At 39.2% G+C, this 18,466-nt stretch overlaps 2 protein-coding genes and 1 non-coding gene across 4 annotated transcripts; 2 read left to right on the top strand and 1 right to left on the bottom strand.

Annotated features, from left to right (window-relative positions):
• Positions 1 to 96: 96 nt before the first annotated feature.
• On the top strand, positions 97 to 203 carry mir24b (microRNA 24b). The gene has a single exon (NR_107190.1). It is a non-coding gene; the product is annotated as a microRNA 24b (primary transcript).
• Positions 204 to 6,819: 6,616 nt separating this feature from the next.
• Positions 6,820 to 8,483, bottom strand: ift22 (intraflagellar transport 22). The gene is made up of 5 exons (XM_023964941.1): positions 8,276 to 8,483; positions 7,617 to 7,699; positions 7,402 to 7,485; positions 7,087 to 7,289; positions 6,820 to 7,002 (listed from the first exon to the last, which is right to left on the bottom strand). The coding sequence occupies exons 1-5, from the start codon at positions 8,312 to 8,314 to the stop codon at positions 6,854 to 6,856; spliced, it is 558 nt and encodes a 185-aa protein (XP_023820709.1). The 5' UTR covers positions 8,315 to 8,483; the 3' UTR covers positions 6,820 to 6,853.
• Positions 8,484 to 8,630: 147 nt separating this feature from the next.
• Positions 8,631 to 17,755, top strand: LOC101158139 (outer dense fiber protein 2). Of its 2 annotated transcripts, XM_011487037.3 has the most exons (17): positions 8,631 to 8,719; positions 9,109 to 9,271; positions 9,351 to 9,462; positions 9,560 to 9,685; positions 9,769 to 9,843; positions 9,961 to 10,032; positions 10,101 to 10,217; positions 10,311 to 10,496; positions 10,570 to 10,679; positions 11,324 to 11,459; positions 12,190 to 12,300; positions 13,829 to 13,933; positions 14,198 to 14,356; positions 15,488 to 15,588; positions 15,659 to 15,821; positions 15,948 to 16,073; positions 16,166 to 17,755. In XM_011487037.3, exons 2-17 carry the CDS (start codon positions 9,117 to 9,119, stop codon positions 16,337 to 16,339), a joined length of 2,028 nt encoding a protein of 675 aa, XP_011485339.1. In that variant the 5' UTR covers positions 8,631 to 8,719; positions 9,109 to 9,116; the 3' UTR covers positions 16,340 to 17,755. The 2 variants fall into 2 exon arrangements, with proteins under 2 accessions (XP_011485339.1, XP_004079546.1); XM_004079498.4 differs by lacking the exon at positions 14,198 to 14,356.
• Positions 17,756 to 18,466: the final 711 nt, after the last annotated feature.

The raw sequence follows: 18,466 nt of genomic DNA, 5'->3' as shown, positions 1-18,466 counted from the left end.
GGAAATTGCAAAATTGCAGTTTTTGTAGGATTTTACACAATTTTGACCATACAATTTCATGTTTGCAGTAGGTTCTTGTGGTGAAAGCAGTGCAGTGCTGCTGCTTGGGCTCAACCTCCAGTGCCTACTGAGCTGATAACAGTTTTACCTGAAACAAGTACTGGCTCAGTTCAGCAGGAACCGGAGTTAGGCCCTCTAGAGACGCCGGCAACCAAGATCGCCTGTCCTAGTAAGACAAAAATCCGTCAGAATGTATAGCAACGAAGCTCACCGCTCCAAGAACAGGTTGGACTTTTCCCCCACAAATCCTCATCAGGGCTATTCAACAGGAAGCCATCAGAGCGTGGCGCAATCATCGGTCCGTCAGAGGAGAGGAAATTTTAACCCTTTCCTCTCTGGAACTGGGCATTGCGTGGGATCTTTGTGATGGAGGAAATCTGCTCTTGTTGGTTTGTTCATGCTAAAACATCACAGGAGCAGAGTTTTTCCAGTTGAATTCACCACATCTGAGGCTGCAGAGACATCCCAAAATATGTGACCTTTGAAATCCCCGTGTGCCCTAATATTGGGCACTAAGAGGTCTTCATCAGTGCGTGAGAAGGATATGTAGTAATAAATGATTCCATTCACAGAAAAGCCTTTTTGGTAAAAATCTAATAAATGGTTAAATATTTGTTTGCAAAATAAAATAATACAATATTGTTTTATTTACTTTCATTGTACCAAGAGGCCTACTGAGATTATGTCTGTTGTTAGAGCGATCCGACCATTATTGCAATAAATAATAGAAAAAATGACACTATTTTTACACATTTATTTCATTTTTCTGTTTGTGTCTATGATGCAAATGATGGATGAGCCTGATGTCCCACAGCAGCTGTGCCACAACAGCACAAAAGACAAACGGAGACAGCTGCATCCTGCTCCCAAATAAGCCTCCCGAAATAATTGTATCTAATCCAAAAATACCCTTGTTAAGGATTTTTTGTTGTTTTGTCTTTAAATTAAACAAATTATTTTAGGATAAATCTTGTATTTTTGTCCAAAATCCATTCAAACCACTCCTGAAGGCTTAAACCAGTTCAGGAATGACATCAAAAAGCAAATAATGTTAGAAAAAACAAAACTCTGCATGGCATTGTTTAGGAAAATCCTAAATCAGATTTATTTTCTCTTAATGCTTGAAAATCTCTACAACCATCAGAGACTTGCAGAGTGAAGAGAAAAAAATACAATTTTTAAAAAAAAGCCAGGCTTGCCTGAAGTAAAAATGGTTAGAGAAATGGACAAACGGGACTCCTGCAGAGATGATAGTTGCTAAACATGCAAATGTTTTTGGTCTCAGAAAAGTTCATTTAGAAGTTTTGTCTGTAAACAACTGAAAATTGCCAATTACATTTTATGAAAGGGGCTAAAGTTTGAACATTTCCAATCACCGTTGTGCAGTGATGCTGTTTTGTTGTTTTAGGCTCATAGAAGGAGGTTTCCGTTAATTAGGTTTTAGGAAAAAGATAATTACTTTACTATTTGAAACCGAGTTATGTCTAAACCTTGTGAAATACGGCACAAACCAGCTTTAAAACAGGATTTCTGCGTGAAAAATAAGAAGATTCAAGAGACACAAAGAATTGAGTCTTGAAGAACAACAAAAAGAGATTAATGTAAATGCTGATGCTCCATAACGTTCAAAGAAGCTTTAAGTTTGTATGAAACCACAAGAACCCTTCATGATTACAAAACATATGTAAAAATAAAAATAAAAACATATGAAATTGGGAATTTAGACTGAGCTCCCAAGGTTCAGAACATGCCTGAATCCAGTCCTCTGCAAGATATACTCCCATTCTTTCCTGCCGCTCACAGACACGCGAAGACACAATTTTTTCCGTCACAGTGCGCAATCACAACTCTCCAAAACAACAGCAGAGCCGGTGTTCAATGACTGGCCTTGGAGGGTTCACAGCAGCTGCCTCACTTCAAAGATGCAAATCACAGAACATAAAAATGAAATTCCTTTTTTTTTCATGGAAATGATGCTCATTAATGCAATTAGAAAGAAAAGTAGCAAAAGGTCTGGTAAACCCAGACAACCTGTCCTCGCTTTTAGGAGATAATGAAAGGAGCAAAAATGGATTCGGTGGGGGCTTAATTGATGCGTCACTGCGCCTGAATATTCAAAAACAGCACAGCGCACAGAAACGATCAGTCAGCGGCGGCGCCTCTACACCCCTAAACTTACATTTTTCCCTGTAGAGACGATCTCAGGCTGTTTGAATCTTCAAACCAATATTTGTGTCATATGCACTCAGAGGAAAAGCTCTTATTTCTGCAACATTTAGACTTAGATTCAGTTCTAAAAGATAAAAGAAGAAATAAAGACACCAGAGTTTCAGGATTTAAACCAGATCCCACACTTCCTAAATGTTGTTTAAGTTAATAAATAAACATTCAGATGTTTAGTCTCCAGTTTTGCACCTTCTCAGAAAAGGTTCTAGCACCAACGTGAGGTCCAAACCTGTTTTCCTGTTTTCTGCATGTTGCCAGGCGCTCTGGAGCCAGGTAAGTTAAAGCAGATGCTGCATGCATGAAATACGGATATACCAAAGCACTGTGTGCTTCTGATTTCAGGCAAACATAAATTTACATATTATTTCCATGGGCTCGACAAGGTAATGGGGATGAATTTTTATTTCCAAACTGCATTTCATTAAAAAAATAAAAAAAACACAAAAAAAACCTCTGGATGTCCAAGTCAAAAAATGGTGTAACTGAGCTTCAAAGGCATTTTTGCAACTGTATTCCTTCTATAATCTGCTGTCAGGAGGATGGATTTTCAAGCTCCAACAGGTGAAATAAAGTCTTTAGAGTTTCTGAACAGTTTCTATCAAATGCTGTTTTTGTTAAAAGAGACTTTAAGTTTCTAAGATAGAAATATTTCCTCTTCATATTGCCTTAACAGAGTGTAAAAAACATACAAACAATAAACCTGGAGAAAACAACCACATATCTGTTTAAGTCAGGGGTCATCAGGCTTTGTTATTCCTCCTTTGTGGTTGTTTGGCTTTGAAAAACAATCCTAACAATTTAAATAAATGATCACTCGGTTCATTTATTTTGGTTAATTCGATTTTGTCATCTATATTTAAAGATAACAAAGCAAAAGGATCTATTTGACTTGATTTTGATAAATATATGTATTTTTTTTTGTTGGTTTTTTTGCTTGTTTTTCAAAAAAGTTTGCAATAAACTAATCAATCATTTAAGAATTGGTAAAAGTATGAATCTACTGTCCAAATGGTTTCCTATTAGGATAATCTCAAAGCACATATTCTGATGTTTTGCTGCACAACAGGGTCCTGTTGCTTTTCAGAGGCAAAATATATGATTGCATTTACATGTACAGATTAAAAAAAAAGATTCAACAATATATTTGATAGTTAAAAGAAAAGAAAAAGGAAGTAGGTGCATCAAAGTCATCATGATAGAAAATATCACGTTGGACTTTCATGTAGTTTTAGTTCAACTGGAGGATCTGTGTATTTTAGTTTGAAAGGAACTTGTGTGTCCTTCTTTTAAAAGTCACATAAGTTAAAATTGTTCTATGTATATATATATAAAACACTGCTCTATTTCATCATTTAAAAATATTGAAAAGCTGTATTTTATAAATAAAGGGCCACAAAAATATAAATAAAGTTAATAAACATGGAATTTTGCGGTTTTTGCTTCTTCGTAGCTTTGTAGGATCATTCTAGCACATCTCAGTCCAGTTGGCTGTTCAATGACCTTTGACACAACAAGAAAGACTTTTTCCTCTGAATATAACAAGAACATCAGAGACAGAATTGTGTCACTCACAGTTATTCAGCTCTTGCTTTCACGAAATTCGTGTTCAGTTTACGGATAAAATCTTTAAAGTCGACATAAATGTTCACGTCAATTTGAAGCTGAAGTCTGTTCTCCTCATTTTCAGACAAAAAAAGGATAAGAAAGAAATGCAAGAATACACAATTATGACCAGGAGAAGAGTCAGGCAATGACACAGTCTGGTGTCTCAGATGTAAAAAATAATCTACATTTGAGATGAAAACAAATGACTTCACCAGCAAAGTCCTTATCTGTGGCTTGAAGGCTCAGACGTGTGTGTTTGTGTTTACTGCCAATGATAAAGCACTGATGTCATTTGCTTTATCCCATTTTCTTATGCCGGACCTGGGCAGAGGAGCCTTTTGTCATCATCTCTGAATGATGCATTTATTATTTTTCATGCTCCAGAATACATCACTGTTGTTTGAGCTTCAGGAGAGGGAATGAACGCGTGTTTACCTACAACCGTTTTCACAAAAAAACTGTTCTTAGTTCATCATGTTTCTCTGTCAGACATATTTTAGAGGTAATCCCATGTTTTTTGCATATTCATTTTATTCTATTCTTAAAAGTTAAGAAAAGTTGCACCAACTATTTTTATTTAATACATTTTTTTATACAATGACTTTAAAAAAACACCACTGTTTGCTTGTGTTTTATCAGATTATTATGTTGTTTGGTTAAAAAGGGTAGATTATTTTCAAAAGCAGTTTTTAAGGAAACTTAATGATCATTTTAAAGAAAAATGCTGCTGAAATGGATGTTTAATGATTTCTGTTATTTCTTATGTTTATTGCTGATGTTTCCTGAAAAAGGTCTTCAAATAATATGGTAATTGTTTTATTGTTGTATTTTCTGGATTCATAAAGGTTAAATAAAATAAAAATAATATTCTTCACTTAGTTTTCTGTCCCTCACCATTAAATATTGAATAGCGCCCCCTGGTGATTTGAAGGAAAAACTAAAGCATTTCAGTGTAAATTTCCTTAGAATTTGCAAATGTTAAAGCTTCAAGACTCAAAATCCCATTTAAAATTTGCTTCACTGTTTAAAACCTTTAATAATATTTAAAGCTCTTTCAAAGAATGCAAGATGATTGATTGTTTCAAACGTTTAAAACCTTTTAAAGGTTTGAATTTCTCTTTGCTCTACACCTTTGCAAGCTTTTTTCAAAAATCACAAAATTTGAAAACTTTGTCTCATTAAGAGCTAGGATCTAGAAATAATGGAAATCAAAATGACTCAAAATCAGTTTACTCTAAACTCCTGACAACAGAAAAACTTGACTTAAGACACAAAGAACCTCAAAATTCCCAGTAACTTTAGATTCAATTTTAAGGATGTTGGTTTAAAGTTAAATAAATGTTGACATGTCAGTCTGACTGTCATTGACATTATTTTAGAAACAAAAATGTTGCAAAAATAAATGCTAGTTTTAGATTCTATGTGGATTTATTAAATGGTAAATGGCGTGTACTTATATAGCGCTTTCTACCCTCTTATGAAGGCCCAAAGCGCTTTACAGTCACAGTCCCATTCACCCATGCACACACACACACATTCACACACTGATGGCGGCTCCGCTGCCGAACACTGGCGCCAACCTCCCACCAGAGGCAAGGTGGGGTTCAGTGTCTTGCCCAAGGACACTTTGACACATGGGAGTGCAAGGCGGGAATTGAACCTGCAATCTAACGATCATGGGTCGACCGCCCTACCGCTGCACCACGGCCGCCCTAAGACCGCATTTTGTTCTAAAATGACTCATTTCAACTTATGACACTAGTTTTTGTCACTGCCATCAAAATGAACTACAATTAGGTTAAAAATATAAATTAATTGGTTATAACTAGTAAGTAAAATTTAATTTGGCAGTTTATTATTCAATTTGAAGTCATTCTAATTATCTCATTTAGCCCTTTTTCCCTTCTTGTTTGTGTGGAACTCCTTGATTTTGATACAATTTTTGAATGGACTGGTAATTTACTACTTTCTAGTGATGTTATTGTATGTTTTTTCTTATTTTTCGAATACCTCTTTTTGCGGCTTACCTGGATACAATTTTCAATAAGGCGGGAGTTGTTGCCTTATTCCCTAGAATGCTCAGCTTTGTAAATAAAAATGCATCAGATATCAAGCTTATGAAAGTCTGGGAAAGATGAACTTGTAGCAGACAGAGGAAAGTTTCAATCCAGCAGAGATTATCCGGAATTTATTCAGCAGTTGTTTTTGCGGAAAGCTTCACACTGGGAGGCGATGAAAGTGAGGATGTGTGCAAAGTGACAGGCAGCGGTAAAGTATTCGGCCCGTACAGTAAAGTCACTTTCTCAGGGTCAGAAGTGTAGAAATGAACTTTCCCTTTTTGGTTATGAGGGCTGCTGCATGGTGAGTCAGAGGCCTGTGACTAATGATTCAGTCATCCACAGAGCGACGTGCACAAACATGAACCGCCACCCTCAACATTTCACTCACCTCACTTTTATCAACTTCAAACATTATTCCTGAAAATAGTCAAAGAACGGAACATTAAAATGTCAACATTTGACAGTTTACCTCCAAATGCTGATGCTTATCTGAACGTGGAGTTAAAACAAACAAAATGAATTTGTCTGCAATGTAAAATACTCCAACTTAAAAAGAAGATGAATTTTTGAAAGTCTATAAAACATTTTTGGTTGTTGTTTTGTGGTCTTTATTTTCCAACAGATTTATTTGTGAGGTTGTTTCTAAGAACAAAATTCAAAGCACTTTCAGAAACATGATCATAGCAAATTAAAAGCTGATTTTGTTTTACTTTGGTAAAGCAAAAGAAGATATTTAAAAGAGGCACATGTGAAAATCAACACAACTGTCAGAGAAAACGCCAACTGAAGACTTTAAACATTTTATTGGGTAACCTATTGGCAGTGATATATATGATGCATACTGTACAGCAAAGATCAAAAAGGTACGTTTTTAAAATACGTCATGTTGTTTAATGTTTCTGCTATGAAATGATGGACATCTCCTCGCGTTCCCGACTTTCCGATATTGCCCTCACAACATCTCCCAGGTATCTGCAGAAAGCCGCCCTCACATCTTCTGGTTCCTCTTCTAGGTTGGAGTGAATCAGCTGCAGTTTTCCCAGATTTGATGCTGCGTCAACAAGAGCGACTCTGTTAGCTCTATTATGTCACTGTACGTCACACGATGGTTTCTGAAGGCCTTCAGCAACGTTACCTAAAGGCAGCCGTCCCTTTTCTGCTTCACTGCCCGGCTTATGGTGTGCTATGAGTAAACTCTGAGCGTCCTGCAAACCCTGGGAGGAGACGAACACTGAGTGCCAAGTCTCGATTTCTTTGAGATGAGATGGAACGTCAGGATTGAAGGTGATCACCACACCGCTGCAGTCTTTCATGAGTGCAGGCCAGCACGACTCAAACCTACATTGAAAGAAAAAAAAATACTGCTAATACTTCAAGATGGAAAGAATGAAGATGGCATTTACTAAAAGATCTATCTAAAGGCCTCTTAAAGTTGAGCAAAACAGCTCACCTGAAATCCCCTGAACAGTCCCAGAGTTCAACCTCACATGTTTTGTCACCACGGCTTTCCAGCTGGGATTCAAATTCCAGTATCCTGGAAACAGCAGAAAGAAGTGTTTTTTTTTTTTCATTTTATTTTAGGAAACTCATATTTCTAGACATATTTAGCTAAAATCTGTGTCGTGATTTTTTTTCTTTCTCTGGAAAACTTCAGAAAGTTCTTACCTGACTCCCTGAGTGGGTCTGTACTCGCCGTAAAGGTTTTCTGTTGTGTTGGAAAGAAAATTTGCCAAAGTGGTTTTCCCACTCTGAAAGAAAACAAGTCTCTTTAATCATTATGTGTGTGTGTGTGTGTGTGTGTGTGTGTGTGTGTGTGTGTGTGTGTGTGTGTGTGTGTGTGTGTGTGTGTATGTGTGTGTGTGTGTGGGTGTGTGTGTGTGTGTGTGGGTGTGTGTGTGTGTGGGTGTCCCTTGACCCTTAGCAAAAAGTAGTCTATTTAAGTGTACAAGTATTGTTAGTCAAAACTAAAAGTGAGGCAGTATACGTAATGTTTACTGTTTATACATCATTTATATATTGCAAAATTCTCCAATTAAGTCAGAATAAGTACTTAGTTGATATACTTCCTACACTATATGTACACAGTCTATAGTATATTTATTAGCTGTACTTGTACCTATACTCAAGTATATTTTAAATAAACTTCAAGTCTACTATTTGCTAAGAGGAAGATTAACATTATTTTGCAGACCATGGCTTGTTCAGCGTTTTGTTCAGCTGTTATTATGACATCAAACAAAGTTACTTACAACAAAAACGATTTGAAATCAAATAGATTGTCAATTATTGTGGAGACAGCACACAGAGCATCAGCATTCACTGACCTCTTTTGGACCGATAATGAGTATTTTTGCCTTGAACATTTTCCGTCACGAAATACTGCAGCTGAAACTCCGTCAGATTTCCTCCGTGTAGACGGTCAAATACGATATAGTTTGAGCTAAACATATAAGGATAAAATGTTCTTCGTATTTACGGACGGTTGCCTGAAACACACTGGAGCAACAAACTTCCGTGTCGTTTCTATGGTTTTAGCCCTACTTGCGTTCTCATTGGCTGATCAAAACTCCATTTAAATTTAGACCCGCCTTCTCTCGGTTTGAAGAACCAATCAGCAGTAGAAGAGTAAGGGGACGTCATTGCGTCACTTCAAAACCTACCAATCAGGTTCGAACGTCAAGAAGGCGTGTCGTGGGGGGGGGTGTAAGTTGTACAAACACAAAGCCAAACCGGGAGTAATGACCGTGTACTTAGTCTCGCAAATATAGGTAGGTTTGTAAAATTATTTATTATTACTAAAGCTTTTTCATTTATAAAAAAGAAAAAAAATACATTTTTTAAACGCGGTTGGTTTAATTTATTAAACAACCATTTGACCTCTTGTCTGTTGCTATGGAGTCCGCTTGTTTAGCTAGCTACTATCGGATTGTTTAGCTAGCCGTAGCATCACTCAGCTTCGTTTAGGTTTTAAACTCTTAACCTTTTTTATTTATATAGCCCGATATTACAACAATAGTCGTTTCAATGGGCTTCATCGGTAATTGTATAGTAAACATGAATCCATAAAGAATTCAATGGCTAAACTAAAACAGACTAGGTTAAACTGGGCATCCCTGCCCTTTAATCTTTTGCTTTACTTCTACACGCTGTTTGTCAGTGAGAGGGATGTCCCCGGAGGTCGAGCCCCTCGCTCCCCCGGTCGGGTTGAGCTCCGCCGGGGAGGATCTGACTTTGAGTCGCGGTGATCTTGACAGCAACCATGAGGCAGCGAGGACTGCGAGCCGGCGTCTCCAGGCGGAAGCAGAGCCCCAGACCAGCTGGTAAGGGTTTATTGTAAACAAATAAAGTCAGCAGCACTGTCTTGTAACTCAGTGGATGTTGTTCCCGTCTCCTCTGTAGTTCTGATGGAAAGACTTCCTTCCTGAAACTACTGATTGAAGCAGAAGCAGCTGCTAATTCTGCAGCAGTACAGCTGGTTTCCTTCAGACACGCAGAGGAAGACGGATTTGTGGTGGGTTTTCCTGCAGTTTCTGCCTCTTCACCAACCGTTTGACTTTAGTTTGAAAAATCCTCTTTCTCTGCACCGCCGATGGTCTCCGTTCCTCCAGGGTCCAGAATCTTCCACCAGGCGCCGAATGGCGAGACAGAGAGGACTTCTGCTGGAGAAGCTGGAAGATTTCAGACAAATGAACAAGTCGCTGCGACAAAAGCTGAAGCGTCTGCAAGCCACTGAGGTTGGGAGCAAAATTACGGTTATTGAAAATGTTCAGCTACTTTTCAGGATTTTCACTAAGACTGTTTTTTTCCCCCTCTAAAGGCTCACAGAATTGATGCAGAACAGCAGATGGACAATTTGACGAAGAAGATGACTCAGGCTGAAAGTGACAATGAGGTTATTATTTTCTTCAATTGTAACCAATAAAGTTGAAAAACCAGGTAAAGTGGTTAGGATGCATTTTATGGCGCAAAATGTTTACTCTGAGAAATGGTTTTATTTTGTTGGTTTTAGCGCTTGAAGAAAGATCTGAGCGAGATGGAGAAGAGGGTGGAGGAACTGATGAGTCTGCGGAGGGAGAAGCAGGTGAGCTCAGCGGGCCTTTTTCCAGCTCAGGACAGAATCACTTTCATTTCAAGTTCCCGTCTCAACAGGAGGAAATAAAAAGTGTGGTCCAGGTCACAAAGTCTGCAGATGCAGCTCAAGCTCACCTGCAGGCGCAGCTGCGCGCCAAGGAAGCCGAAAACCGCCGTCTGACCTCGCAGCTGCAGGTACAAATCTCCACTTCTGTGAACGTTTGGCTGTATTTGTGTCCAATAATTGTGGGGTTTTGAGGCTTCTTTTTTTCTTTTCTTCTTCTTCAGATTTTGGAGAGAACCGTAGTAGAACAGAAGCTGTTGATAAATGACCTGAGAGCTTCCATCAACTCGCTCGGTGAGAAAGCATCAAAGGACAGAGAATATCTCAAGAAGGCGACACGAGCCCAGAAACGGAGAGCTGAGAGGTTCGAAGCAGCCGTCGAGAAATGCTACGCACAACTCAAGGAAAAGGTATTTGACGGCAAAAGGCTTAACGCTGAGATGGACAAAATCCTGGACTGAGATGGAATCCCATTTGTTTCAGGAGGAGCAGCTGGCCAAAGCTCGGACGGAGAGAGACTCCAGGCGACAGCAGAAGGAGAAGACGACCAATGAGAAAGACAAGCTGCTAGCTCACGTCGACTTGCTGAAAAGGTTGCTTCTCAGTCACTCCTCCTCTGGAAAGACCCACTCCGATCATCCTTTCATTTCTTTTTAAAGCGTTCCCACTGGTCTTTTCCTTGGGATTATGCCGTTTTTCGCCAAAATCTTAAAAACCTGTGTCACTTCCTGAAGCATCGTTTCTGCAGAGCAGCAGGAGTTCATTAGAAATTCACCTCTCAGTTGTGGGTGGGGAGCATCCCCGTCCTCAATGCCCCTCCCCGTTGGCGAGAGCTCTCTGTTTACATGCTAGCCCCTCTCACCGATCAACCTAACATTAGCGGTGCAACAAAATGTCGAGCTGTATCGGAGCCGTCCAGCCCTCCAGATTCTATTTGTCTGCAAGAGGATGCATCAGAATGGAGCGCAGCACCCCCGACCGGCGTAGTTTGTACGTCACTAATACGTTTTTTTGTTCTTTTAACAGCATTTTGTCACACCAATTTGAAAAACGAAATACTCAGAAATTCCATTTTGAGCTTAATTTTCTGCATAAATGTCCTTCATCATCATAAAAATACCACAAGAACATGTTAAAAAAATACCCTTTTCTGCGGAGTGGGTCTTGAATGCAAATAAACTTCTGTGAAGATGTGAGACAGACGCCGTCAATTTTAATATTTTTTTTCCCTCCCAAGTGAAATTGCAGACCTGACAGTGAGGTTACAGAAAGCAAAAAACGACCAAAACGCCGCCAATGAAACCGCGAAGCGAAAAGCCGACAAAGTCACGGCCGACAACAACGACCTCCTCGCCAGTAATGCCGCACTCAAGGTATGACGGCCTAAACGACCTCCGCACAGCTCCGTGTAACAGCTGACCAAGAAAACGCCATGTTCTGTGATGTTTAAAACCAAAAAACAGAGCTCTGTTTTTAGACCCAGAAGGGATTTTCTGGAGAAAAGGAGATTTGATTTGATCGCACTGAGTGTGTTTTCTGTTTTAACACGAGGGCGCTTAAATGTTTATCATCCCACAGATGAGGTCGGCAATAAAACAGAAGTATGGGTCATTAAATTCCAAATATATGGTCCTAAAAGATTACACATTAGTTTATCTTCTTTCTGATTAGAGACTTGAAAACTCTTATTCTGTTGTCCGCATTTAACGTTGACTGAGCATTTTCTTCTGCACCTTCATAGAGGTGCAATAAAAGAACATAAACTAATCGACTGACAAGAGACAATTCAGTTCATGTTGCTTTAGAAGGGATTGACTTGAACTGTCACCTTTCTGTCTTTTTCTTTAGATTGATGGGCACAGAGAGGAGAACCCCTATTTGAGCCGTGTTGCCGTCACAATGTTTTATTAATGAGAATATTTTATGTTTACCTTTTTCTTATTTGTCTCCGCTAAATTGTTTAATGCAGACGATAAAGATGCATTAAACATATGCAGAGCGCCACACCGAAGCTACAAAAGAGTATGTTGACGCCCAGCCAGAAGTAAGAGGAGAGCATTTTTTCGCTGATTTGAAAGGAATCAGGTTTCCTTGTGATTACAGGCATGTGTGGCTCGGCTGGAGCAGCAGCTCGCTGATTGTGAAGCTGCCCTAGTGGAGGAAAAGGCCGTCTGTCAAGAGAAGAAGCTGGAGGCTGAGCAGTGCCAGCATCAGGTTGGTTTACTTGGTTCCGTCTTTGTTCAGAAAACACTCTAACAGCAGACTAGCACTCCTTTATTCTCAGAAAACACATTTTAATGTGCTCCTATGACTGTGGTTTGAAATGTTATGACAGAGCTGTGGGAATCGTTGATGTTCATCTCTTTTTTAAAAGACCCACTCCCATAAAAATGGTGTTTTCAACATGTGGCGCTTTTCTGATGATGGAGGACATATATGACGAAAATCAAGCTTAAAATAGCAACATTGAAATCACGCAAGAGCAGAGGAAAAAAAGATTGTATCTGTGATGTCACAAGCTCCCTGCTCCGCCCCTTTCTGATGCATCCACTGTCAGACAAACCAGTGTTTTTCAACCTTTTTTGAGCCATGGCACACTTTAACCTTGACAAAAATCCCGCGGCACACCAGCATCCAAAAACAAAATAAAAAGTAGAAAATCATAGTCTGTGTTGATCAACAGCCCCCCCGCAATCTCACATGCATTTTTGTGATAATTGTGGCAAAAAAAGCTGGAAGTTGCTGCTGATTTTTCTTTAAAAAAATGTAATAAAAGTTAAGTAAAAAGATTTTAAAAATCAGTTTGATGTGTTTGTTGCGGTTTCACAACGTTGAACAAGGACGACTCATTGTGTGCAGAGACGCTGTCATTTTAACCCAATGCATCATGGGAGATGTAGTACAAACAGCCAATGAACGCAGAAAGACTCGCGTCTCTGAGCTCTGAGACCCGCCAGCTCTGAGAAAACAATGAAGCTCATTGTTTTGTTCACTTGTTCCACGGTCTGAGACCGGATTCTGTGGAAAGCTACACCGCTAAAGACGAGCTTTAGCTGGTATTTTTGTTGGAACTGAGAGACTTTATGAGCAGAATCAGAACAAGGAAGTGAAGACTTTAACCACTTCTGATTGGTCAGACTGATGACATGTGATTAAGCCTCCAAGAATGATCGGTGGAGACAGTTAAAGGGGGGGGACTTTTCAGAAAATAGCTGACGCTGCGGCTAATTCGCGGTACCGTCATTCTTATCAAAATGTCTTTAATAGGATCAAATAAAAACAAAGAAAAAAGTATTTTATAATCTTTCATATTCTTAACTACTCAGTGTTTTATCAGGGCCTGTTTGGATGAACACAGAGCTGAAATCCTGGAGATGGAAAATGTTTTTAGATCAGTGAATGAGGGCAATTTCTCACGGCACACTGGTTGGAAAACACTGAGACAAACAGATCCATGAACGTCTTTGTTTTCCTGGTCTGAGCTGGAATCTGGATCTAAACTGGACGACTGGATAGATGAGATAAAGCTCGCCATTTTTGTTGCACAGGTATTAACAACTCCGAGGTGAACTCCTGATGTACTCCTGCCGCTCTGCAGAAACTATGTCCTAGAAATTCACACAGGGTTTTTGATTTTGGCCGAAATCAAAATGATTAATAATGGGAGGGCTTTAAAAATTGATCAAAAAATGATTGGAGTCGGTCTTTAACAAATGTTTAACTTTGTCTTTATTTTCTTTAGGCTGCAGAACTTCAAGCTGAACTTGAAAATCTCCGATTGCGATATGCAAATCTTTTAAGGGAGACCCACAAAACAAAGCATGGAACAGAGGCAGAAGTTGAAAAGGTAACAGTCCTAATAATAAAAAAAAAAAACATGACGTCACAGAACTGTGGCAGTTCTTATTGTAATCAGATTTCATGTGACGGTGTGATTACTGTTGATCCCATTATTCTGCATTCACCCTGACAACCTGAGTCTATCATTTGGAGCCGTGTACATCAGCTGGCATGAAGCTGATGCGCAGCTGCAGGCATCGCTTTGGGAGGTGCTTTAAATCTTCAGGTAACGCCATCTACCCCCCTCTGACTCCTCCCCCTGGGGGTCCAGGTGAGGCAGGAGCTGCAGGGCCGTGTGGAGGAGCTGAAGGCTTTCCCTGAACTGCTGGCTTCGTCCGAGCAGAGTCTCCTGGAGTGTCAGGAGAGCCTGCTGCACCTGGAGAAGAACTGCTCTGACAAGTCCCAGTTCGTTCAGAAACTTCACGTGAAGGTCTGTCGTCAGAGGATGTGCAGAAGACGCTTTCTTACATCCGAACACTAGGTGGCAGTACAAACGTGTTTGCTGTGTTCCTCACAGTTGTTGGTAAATGTAGACAATTCGGATTTTTTTTTTTCATGGATGTTCCGGTTTGTGGTTGTGTTGTGTGAGTTTGCATGTTCTTGAGTTTCTTGAAAACGTCAAATGGAAAGAAGAAAAAAACACGTTATTGCAACTAAAGAGGAAACTTTATGTATGTACTTCTAAATACTACACAGACTTGTTTGTCCCCCCAGGTAACTAAAAATGACAATGGTTGCTATGGAGATAAAACTAATAGAAAAGCCATCTTTTTTTTTAAATGATGTTTTTTCTTCAAGAATTTGTTGCATGTAGCTCCAAACCAGGGCGGCAAAGTGAGAAAAGTGTGGGAGGGGCATATAGCAGCCACTCAGGCAGTGAGGGCAGGTCAAAAGGGGGGGCAACAGGGGCAAGTTGCCCCAGTGGGCCATACATTGCTCCTCATGGTTTTAATTTTTAAATGTTTATTTGATAGGGGCATTTCACATTAAATACAATGTCTGCAAATGCACCAGATTGAGGGGAAAAAATATATATTTTGTATTATTATTATGGTATTATAAATAATATGTCTTTTAATAAAAGAATAGAAGATAAGAAGCCCCGTGTACACTTTGCTGTTTTAGATGCAACAGCTCACTAGAACTGTCAACATTTGATCTAAATGTGAACGGCGCTTTAAAAATGGCTGTAAAAATAACAAATAATAAAAATAATAATTTTTATTAAAAATCAAACAAAAGGAAAAAAATAAGTTTTGCTCAACAGGAAACTGTATTTTCTTGTCAAATATCAGACGGTTTCTGATGGTCCATTTGCTAATTAGTTGATTTTTTTTTGGAGCTCTCAGAGAAGAATTCTCATAAATAGTCACCTAAAGAGCCACAGCGCTCCCTAAAAACCTTTATGCCACAGAAGCATGAAGATGTTTCACATTCTGTCACCTCACTGCACGGTGATTTAAAAAAAAAAGGCTTCAGATAAATCTGGATCTGTGATGGAAACCTCAGGAGACAGTCAGATATCATGGTAGAGTTGAGTCTTTTGCTTTCATGTTCACAGATGGAGAGTCAAGCGAAGCAGCTGAGGTCGTCTGCAGAGATGACAGAGTCCGTTCTTCTCACCAATTCCCACCTGCAAGAGAAAGGACAGGCTTTGCAGAAGTGAGGAGCAAAGTCAGCGGAACGTTAGTCTGGATAAAACCCGGAGTTCACCGTGAGGTTGTCTCTGCAGACAGATGGACAGACTCCAGCAAGAGAACCTGGAGCTGGTACGAAGGCTGGCGTATCAGGAAGAAGCTCTGAGTTACAGCAAAGGCCAGCTGGACCAACGCTCGTCAGAGTGTCAGACTTTGAACCGGCAGCTGGAGGCGGCTCTGTCAGACGTGAGGCAGCAGGTACGCCTGAGAAGAGAGGCATCCGCCATGTTGTTCCAGCTGTTAATCCAGCAGAACCATCTAAACCTGAAAGTAAAACTTTAAAAGTGACGTTCTCACACGAGTGTCTAACATGTTCAACAACAGGTGAACGCGGTAAAAACTCTGGCTGCTTCTCGAGAGGAGGCCCTTCAGACTAAAATCCTGGAACTGGAAGCGGAGAAGAGCAGAAGGGACAACGAGCTGAGGCTTCTTCATCAGAGCAAGCTAGCTGTGAGCATCACCTACTACATCACTAAATGATTGTACGACTCTGTGTCTGAATGACAGGGCTGTGTTTCTGTGGTTTTGCTGTCCTTCTGCAGTCAGAGAGACAGTTTCAGGTGCGTCTGAAGGACCTGCAGCTCAGCCTGGACCAATCAGAGAGCCACAAACGCAGCATCCAGAACTACGTGGACTTCCTGAAGAACTCCTACAAGACCATGTTTGATGAAGGGCTGCAGGCAACCACTTTTGGATCCCTGCACTTTTTAGACTGATAAAGGTTTGCATTTTTGAATCCCAGACACATTTTATGCCCTATATGATATGAAATCAGAAGCCAGGTTTAACCTGTGGGGATGTCATCTTTGGACATAAACTGCTGTCATAGAAAATTTGATTTCTGTTTTATTAAAACGTTTTATTGCCGATAAATGTTTGCAGTTTTGGCAAACTTGGTGCTATTGTTGTTTTTTTTCTTGAGCCATTTGCACAAATGTAAACCTTTACCAAGAACAGATTTCTAATTTATTATTATTTTCTTTTTCTAAAAATTAGTAAAAATAATTTAGAATTCTGTGACATGTCTTATTATTACTGAACGGATCGTTTTTTTTTGTTTTTTTTTATGTTTAGGATGTTGTTTTTTTTTATGGGTAAAAGGTAAACTTGTTTTGTCAAACTTTACACACATTTTCAATCATTTCCTCGATAAGGTGTAAACTCTTTTACTGGGAAGTACTAACTCTGATTTAAACGTAAATGTGAAGTCGACAGAAATGACATTTGTTCAACGGAACCAAAAAAGCACGTAGAGATGATCCTGCAAAGGTTCAAACAGGAATAAAACTGGAATTATGGATTCCTGAAGGGACTGATGAACGCAAATGTTCATCAAACAGGATGGATTTACATCAATATGTGATGCAGGACTACAGCACCTATTCTATCAGACAATGCTTAATGTAAAACATTTACAGTTTACCTGCAGAAAACACTGATAAACCTTAAACATTTCACATTTGAAAAAACTACTCATCATTTTCTAGTTAAAGTACTTTAAGATTTAAAAAAAAAAAGTTCAATCTGAATTGTTTTTCTCTCCTGGCTCCAGCTCAGAGGCCTCACAAGAATAAAAGCCATGAATAACCACGCATCAGCTTTTTGAGTCTTTGTGTTTTAGAGGATTGTCTGACTTTTGACCAGCGGCGCGTTTTGAACATTCCAGTCGTAAACTCTGTCGTCGTGATCATACAGGAGGTTCAGCGTGTGCCAGATGCTTGGGCGTCTTCTCATTCTCAGCTGGATTGATGGAAAGTTAAACGTTTAGTTGATATTCAGTCCTTCAGGCTGCAATCAAATGTTTGTAAAGAACCTCTGTTGTTCAAATGTATTCATGCTGGTAAAGTTGAGGAGTTTTTCTGTGTCTTGTGTTTTTTGAAATAAACGCAGAGCAGCACTGCAGTGATTTTTCTTGTTTTGTATTTTTGCTGCATTCTTCAGAGCGTGAAATGATATTATGCTTTAATGTGTGTCAGAACCCCATTTTTACCTTCCTCTCAGGTTCTGTTGACCACTAAGGAAGCTTGAATGTATTGACAATGTGGAGTTTATTGTAATATAGTTAGAAGCTTTAAAAGAAAAAAATAATTTTTCTTAGTTCTTTTAATAAATTCAACATTTTTGCACCAGAAATGTACGGTGTTGTCCATTTTATTATCTTAAACAATACATTTCCTTGTTTTATTCAATATCTTTTCCTTGATCGTTTAAGTTTTATTAGATTGATTTGATGTTGGCTCTTGCAGGACAGTCTGAGGATGCTGCAGATTCTGATTTGCATCTTGTGAGTTAAAGTAGAAAATGTTTCTGTATTTTTGTTATGCAGCATTTTATCTTTTTTGACTAAATGCTTCTGGGTGCACTCACCAACCGCACAGCAGCAGTAAAAACCTTCAGTCATTTCAGCTTTTCTGATCATTGTAAAAAAAGAATTGTTTTTCCAAAGTAAACATTTCATATTTAGTATTTGGATTTCGTTAGAATATTAACACAAAAAGGTAAACAACATTTCAATCCAGGATGTTTTCTCTGAGGTGAGAAGACAAACCACTACACCACCATGCAGGCACATTTCAATTTTTTTCTATTTTTAAATGTAGTTAGTGTCACACAGCTTTTTGACCGATTTTGGACAATTTTACATCGATTTCTAAACATTGTCAGAGTTGCTGGGGCCTATCCCAGCCACTGTTGGGGGGAGGGGGTGTCTTGGTTCAACCTGGACTGTTCACCATCGCAAACTGTTTTTAGAAATCCATTATAATGATTATGATGATACTTTGTTTTGGACAAATACTATAAAAGGAAAAATAGGACCATATAAAAAACAAAAAGTACATGAA

The sequence above is a fragment of the Oryzias latipes genome, chromosome 17, assembly GCF_002234675.1.
Source record: "Oryzias latipes chromosome 17, ASM223467v1".
NCBI classification, from domain to species: Eukaryota; Metazoa; Chordata; class Actinopteri; order Beloniformes; family Adrianichthyidae; genus Oryzias; species Oryzias latipes.
This window is presented reverse-complemented; position numbering and strand designations above follow the sequence as displayed.